This window comes from Lygodium microphyllum, chromosome 2 (genome assembly GCF_053477565.2).
Source record: "Lygodium microphyllum isolate KBCC chromosome 2, Lygodium_microphyllum_v1.1.10, whole genome shotgun sequence".
Taxonomy (NCBI): domain Eukaryota; kingdom Viridiplantae; phylum Streptophyta; class Polypodiopsida; order Schizaeales; family Lygodiaceae; genus Lygodium; species Lygodium microphyllum.
Genome location: NC_141136.1, coordinates 175,133,972 through 175,158,327, shown reverse-complemented (window position 1 = coordinate 175,158,327; position 24,356 = coordinate 175,133,972). Strand labels below are relative to the sequence as shown.

Sequence of the window (24,356 nt, the reverse complement as noted above, 5' to 3'; positions counted from 1 at the left end):
TTATCACTTATATTACCGTAGCTGCATGGACTTTCGAGGCGCTTTTCACCTTCGTTCTTTTCGTCCCATCTGTCGCTGTCAGTACTCTACTTTCCTCTCCAGGCCTAGTGGTACTCTCGTTTCCACTCCCTTCCATCGCACTGCGCGTCACGAGCTTGATATTGAGGGTGGCGTCGCTGGCGTGGCCTCGTGGGCCAGCTTCATCGAAGGTCTGATTCTCCTCTCCTTTTCAGAGCTTGGCCGCAAGGTGAGCGGCAGAAGCAGGACAACATTATCGGCACATCAAAGTTGCTGTAGGGCCGAAAAAAAGGGTTTCCTCCATGTCTCTGCGGCGGCCATCTCTTCCACATATAAGGAAACCTAACCTACCTTCGCCCATGGTGAACAGCGCTGTGCAAATGTGTTTGTGTGGTTGATCGTCATTATTGGCCGGTATCGACCGGTAGGTGTGAGAGAAGAAGCATGGCCGCAGAAGGCCACCATGGAAGTAATCGTGATCATTATCATCGACAGTATGATCATGAGCTGCGGCCACAGGTGGAGCATCGAGGTCCGCCTCAGGATTCGAGAGCTCCGGGTTGGTCAGAGACGCGAATAACTGCTGGCTGGGGTGGCAGCGATGGCGGTGGCGCGGTCCTCTGGCATCCCAGATCCTATTCCTGCAGTTTCTGCAAGCGCGAGTTCAGGTCCGCCCAGGCCTTGGGCGGCCACATGAACGTGCACCGCCGCGACCGGGCTCGCCTGCGCGAAACCTCCCCTCCCACCACCTCTTCTTCTTCTAACAATTCCTCGGCCACCCACAGTACCGCAATACACGTACCTGATCATCAAGAGCATCACTCTTCCTTCAACATTAATCCTTCTGCCCCGCTTCCTCCTCCGCAATGTCCGAATACAAGACCGCCCCACGTCAGTCCACCAGGCGGCATTGACTCGTACAACCAATGCGGCACTGCCCTCTCCTCCTCACCAACGCGCAGCACGAGCTCAGTCGGAAACCTCTCAGCCTCCTCTAGTCTCTTCAAACCGGTACTGCAGCCTAACCGTATTCGTAATTACGATTACGGCGCAGCCCAGACTTCGACAGCAGCTTATAATAGCTCCAGCAGCTCTGCACACCTCGGTACATGTGTGCAGCTCATGAGCTCCTGTCCAGCGGTAATGATGGACACTGTATTGCTGTCGACCCGAAAAATTTCCCCTCTTGAAGATCAAATTTCGTCGCTGAGCCCAGCTGTCCGGCGAGATCATCATCGCAGCCCGGAGGCCGACGCAGCTAGTGAATTGTTTCAGCTGCCGCCAACAATTGCAACATGCAACCCGCACTCTTCACTTCCCGGCGAGAAGCGTGAGATTTTCTGGAAGAGTAGTGCGGCGACGGGTTTTCAGCCCTACCAGCAGCTGCAGGCCCGCCCTGAGTTTAACAAGCTGGGCTTCCACGAGATTGCCCAAAGTGTAAACGCCGTTGACGAGACCTTAATCCTAAGTCCCGTGGCTGGGTTGGACCTGGACTTGGAGCTACGCCTGGGCCAAAGACTATAATCAAATCCTCGACAACGACGCGGGAGGCCGCATCAATAAGTAGGCCTCTGAAACTGGTCTCATCGCATCTTGTAACTGTATTTATACACCAATCTTTCAGTTCATTCATTCTTTCAGAAAAAAGACACAGCAGCAGTTATTATTCATCTTATACGATAAACTTCGGGCTAGCTAGAAGCTTTTAACTTAGGTTATGCGAAGGATGTAGTCTTTTTAATGCGAAACTGTAACATCCAAATGTCAAACAGATGAGGCCAATTATAGCAGATCAACTAGCCAGAGTTCAGGAGTTCTCTTATGACTTTTAGTCGAATCATATAGGACCAATAGCTCAAACATACCTTCTCCCAAGATAGGATGTTATCAATATTGTCAGGCTTCTCTAGTTTCTGTGTCTTGACACGATGCATGTTTCGGGTCACGTCTTGTAGTGTAATTGTGCTAAAACAGCTTTGGCCAACTGATGTGACTAGACACATCAACTAGTCACAATCTAAGTCAACTTAAGTCTTACCATCATGATCTTAGTGAATCGGACTCTCAATTACCAATTGCCTAAAAATGTATATATTTTAAGCTTAAGTAGGTAAAGATCGAAACACGATCATTAGGGAGAGACATTTGAGGGAAAAGACACAATAGTGCTTATTATTCATCTTATATGAATAGCTTTGGAGAATTTCTAAACTTGCGGCTAGCTCAAAGCTTTTAACTTTGGTGATGAGAAGGATTTAGTATTTCTAATGCGAAACTGTAACATCCAAATGTCAAACAGATGAGGCCAATTATAGTAGGTCGACTAACTATAGTTCAAGACTTCTCTTATGATTTTTAGTTGAATTAGATAGGTCCAATATCTCAACCTACACCTTCTCCCAAGATAGGATGTTATTAGTATTATCAGGTTCTCTAGTTTCTGTGACTTTAATTGGATGCATGTCTTGGGTCACATCTTGTAGTGTTGTGCTAAAATAGCTTTGGCCAATTGATGATCGGAAAGATCAATTAGTCACAATCTAAGTCAACTTAAGTCCTACCATAGTGCAATGACACTCCTACAACCAAGTACTAAGTAGCTTCCTTACTATCTTAGTCGAACATACAACATTAGTAAAACTATTATGAACTTAAACCATTTCAAATCCTAACTATATACTTGTTAGGGAAAGGCATTATAGTAAATTGGACTCTTAAGTAGTGATTGCCAAAAAATGTATATATTTTAAGCTTAAGTAGACAGATCTAAACATGATCCTCGAGTAAAGGTGGTTGAGTTCAGTTGTCTATAGCTTTCCATACATTACATCTTTCAATGTTTCTTCAATGCCCAACAAAAATGATCGACATTGGTCAATTAGTTAGTAGGCAATTCTATATAAGTATTAGTCAAAAATCTTCATGAGGCACAAAAATTGTACATAGGAGATAATAGGTCAGATTCTAGGATAAAGGAGCTCAAAATGATAATTAAAAAACTTGTTAAAGCTCATTGATTGCATTTGTAGAATGATACTTTCTATAGATGCCTCCCATGATTCCACTTTGATTTGTATGATTGATAGGCGACATTGTTAAGATACGGTCTTAAAGTAAAAGAGAATAAGTTTTTGTATGCTTACCTTGTTTCCATTACTAGTGGTAGAAAGCTTATAGGGACAAAAAAATGTACATCTTTTCATATAAACTGTCATCCTTACTTCACTTCGAATTTGGTAGAGTTTTTGGTGATGTTTAGCAATGCTTGTTAAGTAAATAATCCTTACTAGGTCGATCAACTCTAGTGCCTTTTTTAATACCTTGTTGTATATAGAGATTCTAAGCTCAAGGATAATGAGATTCATACTTCAATGTTGGGGAGTCCATCTTTTCTTAGGATCTTCGCCATGGTAGGTGCATCAAATATATCAATGGGTTCTATTTATATCATTTTACTATCTAGGAACTTAGCCATGTTCATGGGGACCAATCTCTCTCTAACCCTTCTTATCTTCTCTTTTGCCATGGTAACTTAAGGATTTTCAAGGGAGGGGGTAGGGGGACTAAACATTGAAGCATATAAGTTTCTAGATGCTATTTCTAGGTTTTTAGTGTAGCTCATAACTTTGTTGTCATAGCTTCTTTTATTGTTCTTGATAATAGACAGCATTTCCTTTGTGGGCATATCCACTTTATTCACCCACCAAGCTCTTGTGCAAACATGAATTATCTTAGATTCCTTTTCTTTTAGATTTCTAAGTTCTTACTTAGTTTTAATTAGCTCTTCCCAAAGTTCAACTTTACTCTTTTGATTCTCATTCTAAATTTGGATACAAATCAAGTATATATGGCTCGTAATTTTTCTTTTCTTTTGGCCATTGAAATTCTTAATGTTTGTCATAGGAATTCTTGGGAATTTCTTCTGATTGCTTTTACTTTTTGGGCTTTCCTTGCAACTATGCATTAATGTTCTCCAATTTACCCAAGTAGTTTTTTCTACTCCTAATATCACTTGACATTTGTTTTGAAATTTTTCCTCAATATCATCTTGCATATTGAAATTCGTCTACCATTGTGGTTTGTTGAGTGCTAGGCACAATTGTTCTTTCTTTCATTTAGATTTTTCTTTCATGTATATCAATTGCTTTGTCACTTCTAGCCATTAAATATCATGACTTGTCAGGTTGTTGTTCACCCAATTCCTAAATATTTTAGCATTTTTGGGATCTACAACTCCCTTGTATTGAATGTGAAAATCTTAATTGACTTAGTCTTCACTGATTCTATTTCTTAGCTAATTTCCTTTCTATTTGGGTTTCCATGTTTTTGCCAAAGTGGTTGTAAATAGACAAGGTAACTTTGGAAAAATGTTGGTGGATGTGGCACGTCTTTTGACACCCTTGAAGTCCCTATATACCTATGGCCCTAAGTTTCAACATAAGCAAAGAGATAATAGGCCTCATACTAATTCAACAAGTGGTGGTAAGAAATTTATAACTATGGATCTCTTTGGAGAATGAAAAGAGAATCACCTATGCTTTAAATGTGGAAAAAATTATACAATTGGCTACACTTCGCAATGTAGTTTTGAGAATGCTAAGACCAAGAATTATAGCATAATTGTCATTCAAGATGTAGAACAAGAAGAAGTTGAGGATCAAAACTATGTTAGGCATATTACAAATGAAGATCATAATGGGGACTTTAATTAGGGATAGTCTTATGACCCATGTGATGGCTTTTCTTTTGACCTAGGTGAGAATGTACCATTTGGTCAAGGGGGGATTGATTTACATATTTTTTCCTACACTACGCTTTTCTTTTTTCTATGGATGTCTTTATATGTTCTAAGAGCCCCAATACACTTTCTATGCAGGGTAGCATCCATGGAAAACATGTTTTCATTTTGATAAACATCAGTACTACCCATAGTTTTCTCAATAAGTCAACAATTAACAAGTTGAAATGTCTTCATCTAGATGTATTTCATCCCATAAAGGTCTAAGTAGCCAGTGGTGAATAAAATATCATTGCCCAAATGTGTTCACAAGTTCACATACCACTGGTAGAAAATTATGAGGTAAAGGTGAACTTGATTGCTTTGGAAATGGGTTCCATAGATGCAATACTAGAATATGATTCACTGATGATATTGGGTAAGATTACTCTTATTTTTTCATAGTTATACATGGAGTTTGTTAGTGATGCACAACATATCCCTTTATAGGGAATCCATAGCAAATATAATTATTAGCTTATCATTACAAAGCCACTAAAGAAGGAGTTCAAAAAGCACTAACAAATTTTTGAATTGCACCTAAATAAGAGATAGCACATCAGTTCAATGATTCACTAGATAGTTCAACATTAGAGGCTCTTCTTGAGGAGTATATAGATTTGTTCTAGGTGCTGATGCCACAACCTCCTTAGAGGGGAGCTAATCACCCCATTGAGTTTGAGTGCTACACAGAAAGACTCAACAAGTAGTTGGAGACTTGTCTTATACACTTCCATTATCATATAGAGCATGCATAGAATTCTTGGCTAAATTTGGTGGAGTTTGCATACAATAATATTTGAGTTTCTCCCAAGCCCTATATGGCTATAAAGTGTCCCTTCCCACAATTCTCTTTAGTGAGAAGATTAACCCTCATGGAAAAGAAGATTTACAATGGATGTAGACCCTCATTCAATAGTGCAAAGTGAATCTTAAGAAAGCTCAAGAGCAAATGAAGATGAACATTGATGAGAAGAGGCCTCTTATGAAGTCCCTGGAAGGACTTTTGATCTTGTTGAAAGTGTCCAAGTCTTGCTACTTCACTTTGAAAAATGGCTTAACCAAGAAGCTTGCTCAGAGGTTCTATAGGCTATCTAGAATTCTTAAGCACATACAAGAGTTGACCTACATATTGAAACTTCCCTCTACTACTAAGATTCAGAAAGTACTCCATGTTAGTCAACTCAAGTCTTTCTTTGTGGTACCAAGGTTAACATAGTGAATGAGTTTCTCCCTCTTGATTAAGAAGGTCTTATACAATATGTCCTCGAGTAGATCATATGTTAACCTAAGAAGAAGCATTGCTCAAGGTCTGTTATTGAGTATCTGATTAAGTGAAAAGGATTGCCACTTGAGGAGATTTCTTGGAGACTTGTATCTATACTTGATGAGTCTCCCTACCTTCAAGATGCATGATAGGCTAAGGCATAGACATACTTGGGTGTGTTTTATTGCAGATAGTATCCATATAACAAATTGTTATAGAGATAATTTTATTATATCCTATTTTTAGCAAATTAGTGCTACTTACATAGCTTAAAATTACACTTTAAGAGCTTCATTCTAATATGTAGCAGGCCCTATTTGGAGCAACCCTTGAAAAGTTATCTCAGATTTTATCAAATGGGGCCTATTTATATAGCAAGCTATTTAATAAATGCAAACACTCTTCCATGAAAATTTTGTGGCTCAACATTAACACAATTGCAAAGCTTTTGGGTAATATTACATATTAGGACAAACATATGAAATCTTATTAAAGATTCCCTTAAAAATGCCAAAATTCAATACAATTTTGAAGGATCACACTTTTTTGAGTCATCTAGTTTTCAAAATGGCATTAAATCCAAGTAATTTTTGAATGTTCACAACTTTTGAAATTTAAAAAAAGGAAAGTTTTAATACACTCTCATAGTCTACACTTTAAGAAAGATTACATCTCTTGTCTTGAGTAGCTCATACTTTAACTTTAAAAGTATTGTTTGTAAAGCTTAGGAAGACCTTTTTTTAAACATGGAAAATTTATAACTTTGGTGAGAGTATATAATCTGGATAAAAAATACAAGGCCATAAAACTACAATAATTTGATCCTCTTCAAGTTATATAAATTCTCACTTATGGTTTTCTATCACTTTTGAGCCATTTGAGTTGCATTTGAGTTGTTGTTGACCCCATTATCGAACAAGATGATGATACATCATCCTTGATACAACCAATACTAGCATCACCAATGCATTATGCTATATTTTTTCAAATTTTGAACTTGAGTAATGCTTAAATAAATAGTTGAAAGTTAAGAGACACATAGAAATGAGATACATATTGTTTTTCTTTTGGATAAGAGATTAGTTTATGGAACAAGCCTAAATTCAAAAGGAAATGTTATCTTACAACTTATTACTTATATAGACAATGGAGACATTGAAGTGACATTAAGTGCTTAATGTACTTGGGCCATCTTCGCTCATATTATGGACCGTGGAGGAGAGGTGAGAGATAGAGGCAAAACTCCAATCTAGCTAGGTTTGATAAGTCCCCCAAACTAATTTCCCATTATTTTATAAGAAGAAAATTTTAGGATCTTTCAAGTTATTTGTAATCATTTTTTAGTAGGTTATATCAAGAGTAGATTGTTGAAGTATATGTGTGGGTCTTGAAGACTCTATTCATGCATAAATGTTTCGTTCTTGAAAGCACCTTTTCTCAACACATTTGAAATTCATTGACTTAATGACCCACATACTAGCCTTTCGAATGAAATGGTTGAGATACTTAACTCAAAATATTCTAGAAATGAACGGAATTTATTATGTGCGTTGATAAAAGGATCATGGCATGGCGGTGCACTACTACCATGGAAATGGGGTTGAGTTGCAAGCATGATGTGAATAGCATACGAAAGCTAATAGAATCATGAAAGATTACAATTTGCATTTTGAAATAAAAAATTGAATCTCCTCGAGATGCATGATTGCATCTTTTCGCACCTCCAAAACGAGAAACATGGAAAAACTTATGTAGCAATGCTTAGAATGCATATGATGAGGAGTATCTTCAGCAATAATAATAGTGTCACCCATCCCAATAAATGCTTCTTGCAAATGATTCTCCCCGAGGACCATTGCTACTTCTTGCACTAGGGCCTCATAATTGACAAGGTAAAGTCGTAGAAGCTAGTTCACTTCTTCACCTCTTTAGCTCCTCCATTGTGCCCAAAACATTAGGTACATTGGCCTTTGGGGTGTCCTGCACACTACCCTCGCATATGCTTCACTATCAAGAACTCCTATTGCAAACATAGGAAGAGAGGGACACCTCTTTGCAGCTTGTAGTCAAATTTATGTATACTTTTAACACAAATATGATCCAATGCATCAGATTTGCCAAAAAAAATGCATAGAGTTTAGCTCTTTCAATGATATTTTGGAGACTCCTCCAAGTATCTTAGAATCAAATTCGCACATACTTTTCACACAAATCTAGCGGAGTGTATCGGATTTGCCAAAAGGAAGCATAAGTTTCATCTCCTTAGATGCAATGAATCAAAATTGTGTGTTTTTTTTTCCACAAATCCGATGATTGCATTAGATAGGGGTACATTTACACCCATGTTTAAAGCCATTCATGTATTATATGAAAGCTAAGGATTACTAGAAATTTGATTAAATAACTTTTAAGCACAATACTAATTGGAAGTATTGTAGGCACTTGTTTGAGGTAGTAAAATAAATATACATAAAATAATATACTAATTCTAGTGGAATAGTACATACCTTCTTCTCTCATTTGAATAGCATAAAATATGAATATCGTAAAAAATATAAATTTTCAAAAGAGAGGATTAAGAAATCAAACATAGATTGGGAGAGTGCAAGATTATGTGCCTAGCATGTAAAAGGCCTTAAAGCATCTTTGCCATGTATATGTTATGCACATGACTGTTATTGTGTATACCATGCTAACATGGAATAAGGAATATATGGCAATCGTTGTTCAAAAGAGAAAGCACTCTAAAGTTCATCCTAAATGTAGTTAGAAACACATTTGTAAGAACCCCTTATGTATGTTTAGAATATTGTTTCCCATAATGGAATTGTCTCTAGGGAAAAGAAACCTCATTACTCTAACTCTGACTTCATACTACAAACATAAAGGCCTAGAATATGTGTACAAATATATTTTTTCCAATATAGCATAGCTATGAATCACTATAGGTTACAAAACATGCTAATTGTCAATGGAAACTTACATGGTTATATTGGAAAAAGTTCTTTAATCATAATTGTTATGTTGTTTCCTCTTGATAAGGGTCTTGATGTTGATCATAGCCACCTGATAACTAATAATGGATTTTTTTAAAAATGTTGGAAATTTTGTGATATATTATAAGACTTTACAGTAACAGCAACAAGATTAACGTAGAATTATTTACAATGCTAGTAGTGCCATATGACTAGATTTGAAAACAAACATGTGACGTACAAGCTTTTTTGTATGATTTGCATAACCACAAAAGATTCTCAATTGGCAATCATTGCTTAAGCTTGCAACTATTCACACTCACTTCCATATGAGAGCAATTTAAAAAATGGTTAATTTTTTATGTGCTACCAATTTCAAAGTGCCACAAGTTTAGAAAATGGTTAATTTTTTATATGCTACAAACTTCAAAGTGCTAGATTTTAAGATAAATATTATATTCTTACAAATAATATTCACTTTAAATAAACGTGATATTTGAATTATGAATATTTATTTAAAAATCTAGAAATTTTGAAAAGTCTTGTATGCTATATCACTCATTTTTTTATATGATCTCAAAACATATAAATTTTTGAGGGAATATTGAGGAATCTTCATAGGAGAAACATACAACTTACCCAAAAGATTTTCAACTATGTTCATTCTTTTTTAATATATTTGAATGCTATATATTATAGAGACTTCTATTTTTGTCTTTATTTTAGTAAATTTTAAAAAATTGCAAGTATTTGTGTATCATTTATAAGGTTATAGAAATAGTGTTACTTTATTGTGTTAATTTTTTCCGTCATTATAATAGCTTCATATTTTGCAAAAAAACCTTTCAACAGGGATGGAATGTAAAAATTTGGGAAAATATTTTTGTCAAAGAGAGAACTAGAGAGAGAGAGAGAGAAAGAGGAGATAGAAGACTACAGAAGAGAGAGAAAGAGAGTGACGAGGAGAGAGAAAGACTAGATTTGGAGAGAGAAAGACAGGAAAGAGAGAGAAGCCATGGAAGTTGTGAGCAAGATGGGAGAGAAGGACAATAATTGTATTAATGTGTCAAAAGATATGAAAAATTACATGTCCTCTCCTTTTATACCAATGTGAGTGTGACATGGCATAATATCAATATTATTTTTACACTAAGTTCTAATCCACAGCTTCTTACAATCCATCCCTTCCCAAAAAAAATTGTCCTAAAAAACAAACTTGAATGACTAGAAAAGGATGGATGAACAAAGTACTACTCTGTTTTGCAGCTTTAAAAATGAAAAAATAAATGAAGAATGATCAACATATGGACTAAATTTAAAGAACAATAGTAGGCCTCAACTATATACATGATCTAGAATACTTCAAAAGTATATGGAGCCATAAAATCTTCAACACATAATCTCAAAATGAAGTAGATAGCTTGCTGTGTAAACAGACCCTGCTGGACCAAATTAGCCATAACTTCTAGTAGAAGTGTCCAAATGAGGCATGCCATATATTAAAACGGAGCTCTTCAAGAGTACTTTAAGTCGATGTAGATAGATTAATTTTGAAAACTAGGCACAATAAAAACTATTCTAAAACAACGTGCTGTCCGAATCCTGTCTACATCATCACTAGCTCCATAATCAATATGCTTCATCCACCAATGTATCCCTTAAGAAAGAAAACTTATCCAATATAGAATCAGGCCTCCCAGAAGCTTCCTCAGGTGGTAAACCTCTCCATTTGATCAAATATTCCACGATAGAATGAGATCGAAGCTTCTTCTCACGCTGACCTATAACAACCTCTAGGATGTACTCAATAAGACCTTCTTCATCAATAGGTGGTAGCTCATCAACTTTATCCACTGGATCACCATAAAAAGGCTTGAGCCGACTAACATGTAAGACATTGTAAATCTTGGTGGAAGAGGAAAGCTGTAATTTGTATGCCAAGTCTCCAATATGCTTAAGGATCCGGTAAGGACCATAAAACCTATGAGCAAGCTTATTACTAGATCCATCTTTTAATGTAGAGTACCTAGACTTGGGCACCTTCAGTAAGACCAACTTTCCTTGTTGGAACTCTAAAGGCTGCCTTTTCTCATCAGCATACATCTTCATTTGGTCTTGAGCTTTCCTAATATTTATCTTGCATTGCTGAAAAAGGGTTTGCATTCTTTCTAACTCTTCCTTCCCATGAGGATTGATCCTTTCATTAAAGATGGCTGTGGGTAAGGGCACCTTGTAACCATACAAAGCCTCAAAGGTTGAAACTCCAATAGTAGCAAGGGTAGAATTTTTATAAGCAAACTCAGCCAAGTGTAACCAAGAATCCCATGAGGTTTGGACATCATAGCAGAAATGGCAAAGATAAGTCTCCAACCATTTATTGACTCTTTGTGTCTATCCATCAGTTTGTGGATGATACGCCGTAGATGGAGCCAATTTAGTGCCTATAGATATAAATACCACCTACCAAAAGTTACTCATAAACTTTGAGTCTCTATCATGAATAATTACCTACGGTAATCCATGTAGTCTAAAAATCTGCTCCATAAACTGACTAGCCACTTGAGAGGCATTAAACTTGATCTTGGTTGGAATAAAATGGGCTGCCTTGGTGAGTCTATCTACCACCACATATATACTATTCTATCCCTTCTTGGTAGTACGCAAACCAGTAATAAAATCCATAGTAATATAAGTCCATTTACCTGTAAAAATAGGTAATGGTTGTAACAAACCTCTTGGCTTATGGGTGCTGTCCTTATTCTACTGACAAGGCATACACTTCATGACAAAGTCCTTGACATCTTTCCATAGTCCTTTCCAATAGAAACTTTTGATGATCCTATCATAGGTCTTGAAAACTCCTAAATGTCCAGCTAAAGGTGAAGAATATAGTTCGTCCATAATTTTCCGTGTAAAAGAAGAGGTAGAAGGAATAACAATCTTGCCTTTCAACCAAATAAGGCCATTTTTGAATTGATAATATGAGTTTTCTTTGATAAGACCTTGCTGTAATTTCTGAAAAATATGGTTGAATTCTTCATCCAAAATATAAGCGTCCTGTAGTTCTTCGATCCAATCATTATGCAACTCAGTCATAGCTAAAACTTTGCAAGCCCACATACGAGAAAGAGAATTAGCCACTATATTGTCTTTGCCCCTCATATGAGTGATGTCAAAATCATAATTTTATAGTGTAGCTACCCATCGACTAAGAAAATACTTAAGAACCCTGTGATCACTGTGTACTTTGAAAGTGTACTCTGAATCGGCTGCCATACAAGTAATGGTGCCACTTCTTAATTGCATGCAAGATAGCCAACATCTCCTAGTCATAAGCATTCATGGCCATTTCTTTATTTGTAAGCTTACGGATCTCAAAGGCAATCACTCCATGCTCCTGTAACAAAAAAGCCCCAATGCCACGGCCACTAGCATCACACAGTATGGTAAATTCTTCGAAAAAGTCTAGGCATACTAAGATAGGAGCAGAGGTGAGGAGTCCCTTTAACTGTTTGAAGCTACTATCTGCAAGAGCATCCCAAAAGAAAGCCTCCTTCTTCAAGCTATCAGTTAAAGGAGTTGCAATGGCTGCATAATGCTTGATGAATCGACGATAGAATGAAGATAAACCAAGGAATCCTCTAAGAGAAGTAGTAGTAGTGGGTGTTGACTAATCTTTTATACATTGCATCTTCTTGGGATCAGCCTGTATTCCTTTATCACTGACAATATATCCCAAATATTCCACTTCAGTCTGCATGAAAGAACACTTCTTCTTCTTAGCAAAAAGCATGTGATGTCTCAATATATCAAAAACTCTCCTCATATGTGCCAAGTGATCTTGTAAAGTCTTACAGTAGATCAGAATGTCATCAAAGAACACCAAGGCCAACTAAAAGAGGAAAGACTACAATATTATTCATCAGGCTCTGGAAGGTAGCTGGAGCATTTATAAGCCCAAATGGCATCACTAAGAAATGATAGAGCCCTCGATCAATCCTGAAAGCAATCTTGACTTCATCACCCTCTCGCATGCGAATCTGATGATACCCTGACTTCAAATCAATCTTCGTAAAGAATCAAGCCCCCTTGAGCTCTTCCAGCAAAGCATCAATCCTGGGTATCGGATACATGTTCTTCAGTGTGATCTTATTAAGATTCTTGTAGTCAATGCACATTCTGAAAGATTCATCTTTCTTTTTTGACTAATAGAACTAGAGATGCATACGGTGAAGAACTTTGTTCAATGAATCCCATCTCAAGAAGTTCCTTGATCTGCTTGGCTACTTCCTCTCCTTCACACTTAGATAATCTATAAGGTGGCTTATTGATTGTCTTTGAGTGAGGCTCCAAATCAATAGGGTGATCTACTACTCTCTTGGGAGGCAATGAAGTAGGCACCTCAAACAAATCCCTATACTCCTCAAGAAGAGCTGTCAAGGCTGGATGGTTTGCTGAATTATTGGGCTGATCTTGCATCTCTTTATTCAAATGCAAAACAAATATTTGTGAGCGCCTCTTGTACTCCCTTTTGAGTTGTTGAATGGTAATAAACTGAAAATCTAATCTACTAGGAATTCCTTGTAAATGGATGAGCTGTCAATTGAAGATAAACTCCATATACAACTGTGAGAAATCCATAGTGATCCTACCTAATGGCATCAGCTAATCACAACCAAGTACGATGTCTATAGGCCCCATTTCCAAAGTAATCAGGTTTACTTTTGCTTCAAAATTTTCAGCCAGATGTAAAGAAACTTGTGGGCATATTTGTGTGCTGATTTCCTCTTCACCATTGGCCACTTGAACTCTAATGTGCTATTGTAAATCTATGGGAATACAATTAAGCTTGTCCATGATGGACTTATTCACAAAACTATGGGTACTACCACTATCTATCAGAATGAACACTGGCTTTCCATGAATGTTACCCTTCATACGAAGTGTATTAGGGCTCTTAGATCCTGTCCAAGCATCCATGGAAATAGAACAACTAGTGGCAGCAAGTGTGTCATTACAAGTCCCACCTGGATCAAAAGGTACACTTCCAGCTCGATCAAAAGGAAAGGAGTTAGCTGGATCATAGAAATACTCTTGCCCGACCTCTTCCTCAAGATCTTCAATTTCAACATTGAGTGCAATTGCATTGGCTTCATTCAGTTCATCTTCAAGATCATCAAAGACTAATTAACATACTTTGAAGCTTGGGTTTGACATTTTTATATACACACTTTGAGACATGATCAGGTGTATACTTTTCCCCACACTTGAAACATAAGCCTTTCTCTTTTCTTTATTTGTAAAGATCCATAGGAATGGATTTAGGATTCATGTTTGGCTGAATTGGATTTAGGCTTGTTGTCCCCTTGTTCGAAGTCAACTCTAGGACTGTTTGCTGTCCTGAAATTAGTTTGAGGTCTAGAAGCATTGAATGGTGGATAAGTTGGCACCTGTAAGCTCCCATTTGGCACATGATTGCTGCCATACGTGTTACCAACTTGCCCTTTTTTAAAAACAGTCCTCAGCTGTCCAAAACCAGGCTGAAAGGAAGATTCTCTTCTATATTTTCTTCCATAGCGCTCCCCAAGCTCAATAGTCTTAAAGAGGAAATTAGGGTTTTGTGCCATGACATCAACTGATAAAGATGGCTCTAAACCATACATGTACTTGTGGAGCTTAGCCTCATCACTGATGCTTTCTACATACATGGTTAGGTTGAGAAATTCATTAGTGTACTCTCTTACACTTAGGCCTCTTTGTTTCAAACCATACTATCTCCATGCCAATTTCTCTTTTTCAAGAGGGGAGACAAATACTTCAGCCATAAGTGCCTTTAAAGCTTCCCAATTCTCTACAAGTATGTTTTCCTTTTTTATATACCTCCACCAAGTATGGGCAAATCCCTCCAAATACAAAGAAGAAAAATGAATCTTCATGTCATCAGTTTTAGGGAATATGTTAAAGTAGGATTCCATCTTAGAGGTCCACTCCTCTAAATGAGATGGTGAAGATGACTGACCATTATATTTGGCTAAAACAATCTTGTCCTTTAGCTCTCTTTCATGGAATGGTTACTGTCCTAAAATAGACTGACCATGCATACTAGGCATTGAACCCCCAAACTGAGATGAAAATTTTCCAATAGGTAGCTGAGAACCACTATGCAATCTTCATGTTGGTAGAGGACCCCTAGGAATTGAAGTATTCAGCCCAAAAGCTTGAGAGTTAGCTCCATTCAAATTGCCCAAATAGTCATCATGCCTTTGTAAAGCCTCACCTACTTCATATTGGCTATTTGGGATGCCTCTTCTTCCAATAATCCCATGATCATGACCATTTTGATTAGATGGCTGAAGTAGGACTGAAGGCTCACTATTTGAATAGGCTTTCTCCTTAGCTTCTTTAGATCCCATTTGCATCTGCATCCATTGGGAAAATTGTGCCATAATTTGAGCATTAGATTCTACCAACTTGTCAATAGAAGCCTTTGTTTGAGTCATTGAATCTAATAACTTCTCAACGGAAGACTTTGTTTGATCAGTATAACAAAACCATTTGCTCCATTCTTGATAATAGGGCCTCATGACGTTCTCTATGTCTTTGTTCATGTACACATAGGGTATTATTGAGTATACTAACTTCTTCTTGTTTTTTAGGCTCTTTAGGGCTCTCTTGAGGTGCATTATCCAACATAGAATCTCTGATTTGCTGAGCATAATCATCCTGGACCTTATTTTTACCCTTATGTCTTGCCATAATAGTGTTGTCCTATAGTACCCCCTATCAAAAAAATGGCTATAACTTTTGCTTGGAGCTTCGATTTCAAAACTTTTTAGTTCAAATCGAAGCCAAGAATGCCTTGTTCAAGATAAGCTATAGCATACTATAATAGATTTAGGGCAGAAAATTCTACAACTCAATTTCTGAGTTTGAACTGTCTAGGCATGCACCCTGCTTGAACCTGTAAGTGTCCTATAAGGTAAAATAGTAACCCCAAATGGTTACCAGACCATGTAGAAGGCTAAGTAGGACCTATGGATACCCTATAGTACTTGCACTTGTACTTTAGTAATGAAGGGTGTACCTGTAACAACCTTTAAATGCCCTATAGTGCCCTTAAAATCCATGTTTTAACCTGTTTTAATCCTGAAGATACTTGAGTCTTTGAAAACTCTTCAATCTTCAATTCTCCACTCGGTGTATATGTGTGAGGGATAAAACGGCATGACAGGCTCCCTACACGCGCTCCAAATCACCGGGAGGTGAGAAAAGTTCCCCTCGGGTTGGTTGGTTGCACCCCTTCGGGATCTTTGATAGTGAGGGAGGGTCATCTCTCTTTTGTCCCACTATCTTCCCCGGCATCCACCTTTTTCCTGGATGGGTATATCAACATGGCAATGGCTTTCTATTCTAATCAATCAGTATGAAATGCATTGCTGGAATATTCATTCAGCCCTTTTCATGAGATGCAATTTGAATGAAATCTTGAAAGTTTGGATAGTGAAAGGGTCTTACCAATGCAATTCGGTGACTCACTGATTGCATTAGTACTTACCCTTGTACAATATTTCAGCTTGGGAAAAATAATTCAACCAAAAGAAGTCAAGTTTATGCATCAAGCTTGGCAAATGATATCTATGATGAAGTAATAATTGAATTAAGACTGAAATTCGATGGAATAGGCTAAGATTAATGAGGAATAACACTAATCTCTGATCTATTGATCAATTTAAAAAATTAATTAATCAATAATCTCCCATCAACAAGTGGAAAAGCATTAGCAAGTGGATTATTGAGAGATTTCAGAGATTAAGTGAAAGAAATATCTCAATTAAGCTTGAAGAAGATGATAGATGTCAGCTCCAATCCCATTGATGGAAGAATTCTTCAAAATCCACCATAAATCCATCGTAAATCCACCATGAATCCACCATGGAGTTTGAAATATCCACTAAATCAGTCCATATGAGCTCCAATGTGCTCAAATCCTTGAAGAGTCAATGCATGCCTCGAGCTTGCTTGAACACTTGAATACCAAAGATTCCAGCCTCTTGAAGAAAAGCCCCAAAATAAACCTTCAATATGAGCTCCAATGTCCTCCACGAGTTGAAATCTTTGCAATTTGTTGAAGAATCCTCACTGAGATGATACCACGAGCTGAATTGATGAAGAATCCTCAAGAAATTGCTAAAGAATGAGAGCTTGGGCTGAAGCTTTCATGGCTGCCATGGACTGTTCATCTAGGGTTTACAGGAGAGCTGAAGGTTCTGAAATAGAGTTCAATCCTCCATTTTCACTGATGATTTTCACTTGCCAAAGATTAGAGAGAGTGCCAAGGCTGGAGATGAAGCATCAGATGCAAGATACAGGCTGGAATCAACCCAAAAATTGCACCGTAATTTTCAGGGCTGTTCCTGGCTTCATTGTTGAGCCAATCTAAAGCAAGTGAGTGGTCATCCTGAAGGTATTGAAGCAAGGAAGCTATTCCAGGTGGTGCTTAGCCAAGAAGATTAGAGTTCTGAGAGATATGAGCACATCTTGCTGATGAACTTCCATGAAACCTGCAGGAAACTCCAAGAAAGAGGAAATAAAACTCCCTCTTTTCAAAGTAACCATAGTTTGTTCCCAAACTAAGCCCGGTTAACTCTCCTTTACCCTAATTACCTCCAATTTTGTATGAAATTTGATGACGACCTGCTACTATAGCCATCCTTTGCCATATATAACCTTGCAAATCTACAGATGTAGTCTCTTACTAATTGTAAATACAGCACTCCACTAGTCACTATCTTGTACAATACTTGTCTGAAATTGATTTTGATGGAAGAAAATAGTACTAAAAAATAGAAGGGAAAAATGGATCAAAGATCAATGTTCTAATACCACTTGTTAGAGAGAGAGCTAGAGAGAGAGAAAGAGGAGAGAGAAAATTGCAAAAGAGAGAGAAATAGAGTGATGAGGAGAGAGAAAGACTAGATTTGGAGAGAGAAAGATAGGAAAGAGAGAAGCCATGGAAGCTGTGAGGAAGATGGGAGAGAAGGACAGTAATTATATTAATGTGTCAAAAGATATGAAAAATTACATGTCCTCTCCTTTCATACCAATGTGAGTGTGACATGGCATAATATCAATATTATTTTTACACTAAGTCCTAATTCCCAACTTCTTACAATTCATATACTTATTATATTTGAAAACTAATTCCATGCCACATTGACATAGATATAGAGATGTAAGAGACTTGTAAAATTTCACTATTTAGTAATATACAAAACAATCTCTTCATCTCTTTAATTTCTCTAAGCTTTCATGGCTTTTCTCATCTTTTTTTTCCATTCTAATTATTCTCTCTCCTCTTTTCTCTCTCATCTGTACTCTTCTCTCTCCTCCCTAGATGCTTAATATCTAGTTTGGATTTGGTAAACAAACTCTTACTTATGAAAATATAAAACTTGAACACTACAACATATAGGACCAATATTGAGATTTAAAGCAATGGAATTATTCATGGAAAAAATTGCCCCTATCATTGTTATTCGCATCGCTATTCATGACACTACAAAATTATCACTATTTGCTTCGCTATATATGTTGCTATTTGCATCCCTCCCTGTGATGCAAATAGCGATGGTTGTACAGTAAATTTTCAATGTAAATAGCAAAGGTTACAAAGGAAAAGAAAAAGAAAAAGGTGGCAGGGCATGATGTAGGCTTGCCAGCCTTCTAGCTATGTATACTAAATATTCTTGCATAATTCATTTACCAATGTCACACACACCTAATGTCCAGAAATTGTACATCACGATTTGCTAAAAACAAGAAACCCCTTGATTGCCAAAGCTAGATATAGTCAATCTAAAAAAGTATTACTCAAGAAGCTTTTTTATCACTTAAGTTTGAGAAGAAGAGCTTCACTTGAAGCTTTCATGGTAATTAGACCATTAGATATATGTCTGTCCCATTGATCTTTTGCTTACTCTAGCTCTCAGAGGGCTCACTCTATATATATCCTCTATATCGTGTGCGTTCAAAGCGTGTTTATAAATATTATTATCTATGAGTTTTTCTTGAATAAAATACAACCCTTTTTCATTCAATTTGTAAGTAACCTCTTTATATGACACCCTTGTGAATATAAAATATGTATAAAAATAATTTTTAAAAATCTCTTATTTTGAACTCACATGATAGGTACATATATTTATGAGTAAACCCCCTAAGCTCCACCAGCTTATTCCAAACTTGTTCGAGTCTTTCTAGGGAAGCCGTTGGGCATTTGTAAGAGTGCCATTGTGCCTCACTCCATCAGCCACATTAGTTGAAGCCCCATGATAGCCAATGTGATGGCCCCATTCTACAACAGGAATACACCAATCAAGGAGGATATAGAAACTACCAAACCCCATGCCAATGATGGACACCTAGTAAGCTCCTTGAGCCGGGAGGATAAACAAACAACCATCTTTAAAGAGATCACAATGCACATCAATGAGATGAATAATTCCTTAGGCCATAATTCTAAAGAAATGGCCACCTACCATTTTGAAGAGAAAAAGAGTTGTGTAGCAGAAGACTTGCAATGCCAGAGGAGTATAAAGAAATGAACACCACCTATGCAAATGAAGGATATCTAGCAATCTCCTTATGCCTAGAGAATAAAGAAATGACCAACGCAGCATAAAAGTATAAAGGAGCAAAAGTTAGCTCCATGGAGAGAAAGAAGATGAAGGCCCAAGCTTATGCATAGGCAAAATGTGAGAAAATAACACAATCTCCTGAAGCAAAGGATGAGACTTCCACTTTGATTCCTAAGCCTCGACAATTTAAGTCTACGAATATGAGAAAGCGGGTGATATTGTTGAGCAAGAGACCATCCACTCCTATGAGTGCGATGACGAGTTAACTATCTATACTCAAATGGCTGATTTAGAGGGGAATAATCCCTCATATAGTAAGGCTAAGGCAAAATGTTGCAATGCCTCTCGTGTGGACCAATCACAATGAATGGATCTTTTGGAATGGATCCCAATTGGCTAAGCTATGCAATGACACTAAGTCCATGCTTACCATGAAGATGAACTTCAAGTAGATTCCTTTGGTTGAGAAGCTCACTCATGCATTCAAGGCCATTCTTATATCTAGATTGAAAGGATGTAATATTCTGGGAAAAATCAGGGTAGTTGGTTAGCTACATGATCAAGCCAAGTTTGTTCCAAGAATGCTTCACCCTCTAGGTCTCTCATGATGGATACAACAAATCAGAGATAGGTTGGAATGAGCTAGGTGTGAAGACTTAGCTTGCGTATGTATCTCAATGACTAATCTGAACATGACAATGTTCCCAATGAAAGTGGCTTTTGACTTCTATTGGGGCACAATGCTAGCCCACACCCAACCTCCTCCAACTTCTCATATTATGTGTTCGTGAAAGGGTCAAGCAAAGTAGTCACAACACAAGTAATGGCCCCTCTCCTTCCCCCCCTCTCTCTCTATTACTCTCTCTCTCTCTCCCCCCCTTTATTTCTCCCTCTGCCTTTCTCCTCTTTATCACTTTTCCTCTTCTCTTTTTATTTTTTCTTTGCCTCTATATATTCTTTATTCTTCTCTTTCTTTTTCTCTCTCTATTTATTTTTATCTCCTTTTTCCTAGCCTCTCTCTACGTCTCTTTTCCTTCCTATCTCTATTTCTCTCTTTCTTCCTCTCTATTTTTTCGTCCTCTTTATTTTTCTCATTTTTTTATTTCTCTCTCTCTCTCTCTCTATTTATCTCTCACTCTTTCTATTTCTCTATTTCTATCTTTCTCTCTATTTCTCTCTCTCTCTCTCTCTCTATACACACACACACACACACACATATATTCTCTCTCTATTTCTTGTTCTCCCTTCCTCCTCTTTTTGTTTTTTATTTTCTCCCTCAATTTTTCTTACTTTTCTCTTTCCCACTCTCTCTACATTTTTATCTCTCCATCTCTCTATTTCTCTATCCCTATTCCTCTCTCTCTCTCTCTCTCTTTGTTTCTCTCTTTCTCCCTCTCTTTCTCTCTCTCTCACTCTCTCTCTATGCATCTCTTCATAAACAAAAAGAAAGAGAGAGAAAAAAAAGAAAGGGAGAGAAAAAATATTAAAATAAATAGAGAAGAGAGTGCATTTACCTCAAAGCTTGAAGAAGAATCCCTTTGTGCTTCCCTCCTTTTTCTTCTCTTTCACACGTTTCCTCCTCCTTCACATCTATCTCCTCTCTCTTTATGAATGGCAGTGGAGGTGACAGTCTCTCTTTGTCTCTCTCTCTCAACCTCCCTTACTTTGAGCTCTTTCTAGCACTCTTTTGCTCTCTTGCTCTCGCTCATTTACAAACTTGCAAAATGTTGCGAGCCTTGGGTTTTGACACTTTTTTTTGCTTAGTACACCATCTCTATTTATGTATTGCTATTTGTATTGTTATATGCATCGCTAGATGCATCACTAATTGTGTTAGCAATGCAAATAATAAGCTAATAGTGATGCACACAATGAAGCATATGGTGATACCAATAGCGACACCACCTGATTATGTGAGAAACAATCATTATGGCAATACCACCTAATCATGTCAGAAACAACCATCACTATGCTTTCATTTCCTTGTGGTGTAAGTAACCTTAATAAACAAGTAGCCATCTAAGAACTCTTGATTCCCATCCTCCTTTTATCTAATTACCACTACTAGATACAGGCCTCATATCGACATTCAAAGCAACATAAATGTTCATTAAAAATATTACATTGTCGTCACTAAAAGCATCAGTGTAAACATCTCTACAAAATCATCATAGAAACCATCAATTTTTACCTCAGCGATGCAAATAGCGATGTAGATAAAGTGATGGTTTGTGACATACATAGGAATGACAATAGCGATGCATGTAGAGAAATCAATGATGCTAATAGTGACATTTATAGAGAAAAAAATTTGTGGCAGCCCTACCACATATAGCACCATGTGATGTATAATATTCTGCAAAGTAATTACATATTGGGTATGTAAGGTCATCAAGATGAGCACAAAAACTACATAAACCCACAAGATTGATCACTCATAGAATAAGTATAAGACTAGTGATGACAACTCATGATATTACATGGAACCACGGAGAGAGGGGAAAGCCAACAAAAATATAAAATTTTGTTAGTAACTATCGCAAGATATGATTTTATACAAAGGATGATAACTACATCCAAGGAATAGTACATGAAAGTTGCATGCACATATCACAAGACCAAAAGAAAGAGGGTGTGTGCTCCATGAATCTAAGTGTGTGCTACAAATCCTCGCCATCAGAAAGCTTATCCTTACGCAAAGGAGCATCAAATAGACTCTACAAAATGAACAACTACACATCAACCCACCATACATAATCCATTAAAAAAAAGTGACTATAGACGAGAAAGATGATTGACTTAATGGGCTATCGTGTGTGCATAATCTATTGATGAGTGTAGTGAGATCATGTCTCTCTCCATATCGAGTCTCCAAACTTGTGGAATTGCAGTTTCTGATGGAGTGCTGCAAAGAGAACATAATATAATTGTTAGAAACACAAGTTAGTACAATTGATATTGTAAATAAGAAAGTGAAAAGAACCAAAAGAAAACTTACAACGTCCTCCAGATAAGTCTTGTGGCCACCACTCCCCATATGATACACGATCCTTGCCTCCAATCTTGCCCTCCCTACCTCCTGCTATTTTCACATCATCTTGGAGAATCTGTGATCTCCTCCATGAGTCTCTGTCAATCATTTGCATCTCGCCACTCAGTCTTTAAAATGCCACTCTTGAGTACCTTGTGTGCATTTGATCGTCTATGTGACATTATGCACACATACACTCCATCATCCACCGAATGAAAAACCTCTGTGCCACAATAGGTATTGGAAACTTCTCATGCAAAGTATAGTCCTTGCTCCCCTCCAATATATTCTATCAATGGTCAAAACCTGAGTCTCCATCAGTCATCTGCGTCTCACCACCTTGGGCTTTGAATGCGCCACTCTTGATGAGTACCTTGGGTGTGTTCGATCATCTATGTGACATGTATGCATGCACTCACTCTATTATCCACCCAATGAAAAACCTCTCTACCATAGTAGGTACTAGAAACTTCTCATGTAAAGATACCACTATATAGTCCTTGCTCCCCTCTGGTATATTCTTCCAATCATCCAAAATGTTGTGCCTAAATACTTGTTGGTATAACTCTCTCATGCAAGACATCACCCTTCTCTCCTTATTGTTTATGATCACAACACCTATCATGTCATCTATGATGTATCTATACCCTATTGGGATATGTCTAAGGTGTGTTCTCTCCCACTTGTGATTGCGCTCTTGGGTATAACCAGGAAACCCTTGTATATCTTGCGTATCCATGGAGGTAGTATCTATCGGAGTAATACCCATGGGGATAATATCTCTCTAATAGTACCCATAGGGATGCCACCTGCAAATGGCTGAGCAAAACCTAGAGTCATTGGAGTAGATGTCCCTACAGGTATGACAAAACTTAGAGGTGATAAGTATCCACTAGATCGATGAGACAGAGACAACACATCAATGCCTCCACAATATCCACTTGTGTCACCCTCCCTAAAACCTTTATGAGAGCAAGGAGTAGCACCTCTACTTGGAACTGATTGTAGTTTCACAGTATCCACATCTCCACAGCACCCATGAGAACCACTCCCTCCGTTCGAGGCTAGTCTAGAGCATTGACCTTGTCTACTAGAAATCAAAGCATGAGAGCATGCCAATGTAGATCTCATAAAATGTCCTAATGGTGTCCGAGACAACTCTTGGTCCATGCCATATCTCTAAATACCCACTTGAGCCACCATCCCTAGAACCTTTATGAGTGCAAGGAGTAGCACCCCTATCTAAAACTGATCGCAGTCTCATAACATCCATATCTCCGCAGCACCCCCAAGAACCACTCTCTCTGTCCGGGACTAGTCTAGAGTATTGACCTTATCTATTAGAAATTGAAGAATCATAGCATGCCAAAGTAGATCTCACAGAATATCCTGATGGTGTCCAAGACAGCTTCTGGTTTACCATATCTCTAAATCAAGCCATTTGATCTAGAGACATATGTGTGAATATCTCTTGCAACTCCTCATCACTCATCTCTCAACTCATCCTACTCTCCATGTATCGTCAAATGTAACCTGCACAGATATAAATTGATGTTAGCATAATCAATATAAAGATATATTAAAGCATGATAATATAACTTTGAAATTAATGATGCTAATTAAAATGCACATTCTAGAGTATCCTTAAAAG

General features: G+C 37.5%; 1 protein-coding gene across 6 annotated transcripts in view; it reads left to right on the top strand.

Annotated features, from left to right (window-relative positions):
- The first annotated feature begins 202 nt into the window (after positions 1 to 202).
- The window catches only part of LOC148040638 (uncharacterized), a 54,066-nt gene continuing 29,912 nt past the window's right edge, over positions 203 to 24,356 (top strand). For 5 of the 6 annotated variants that reach the window (XM_087701563.1, XM_087701547.1, XM_087701577.1 and 2 more), the window contains exon 1: positions 203 to 1,581. In XM_087701563.1, the coding sequence (XP_087557689.1) occupies positions 463 to 1,542 (1,080 nt within the window). In that variant the 5' untranslated portion in view covers positions 203 to 462 and the 3' untranslated portion in view covers positions 1,543 to 1,581. Of the gene's footprint in view, positions 1,582 to 19,228; positions 19,245 to 24,356 lie in introns of those variants that run through there. The other variant, XM_087701587.1, reaches the window with a different exon arrangement.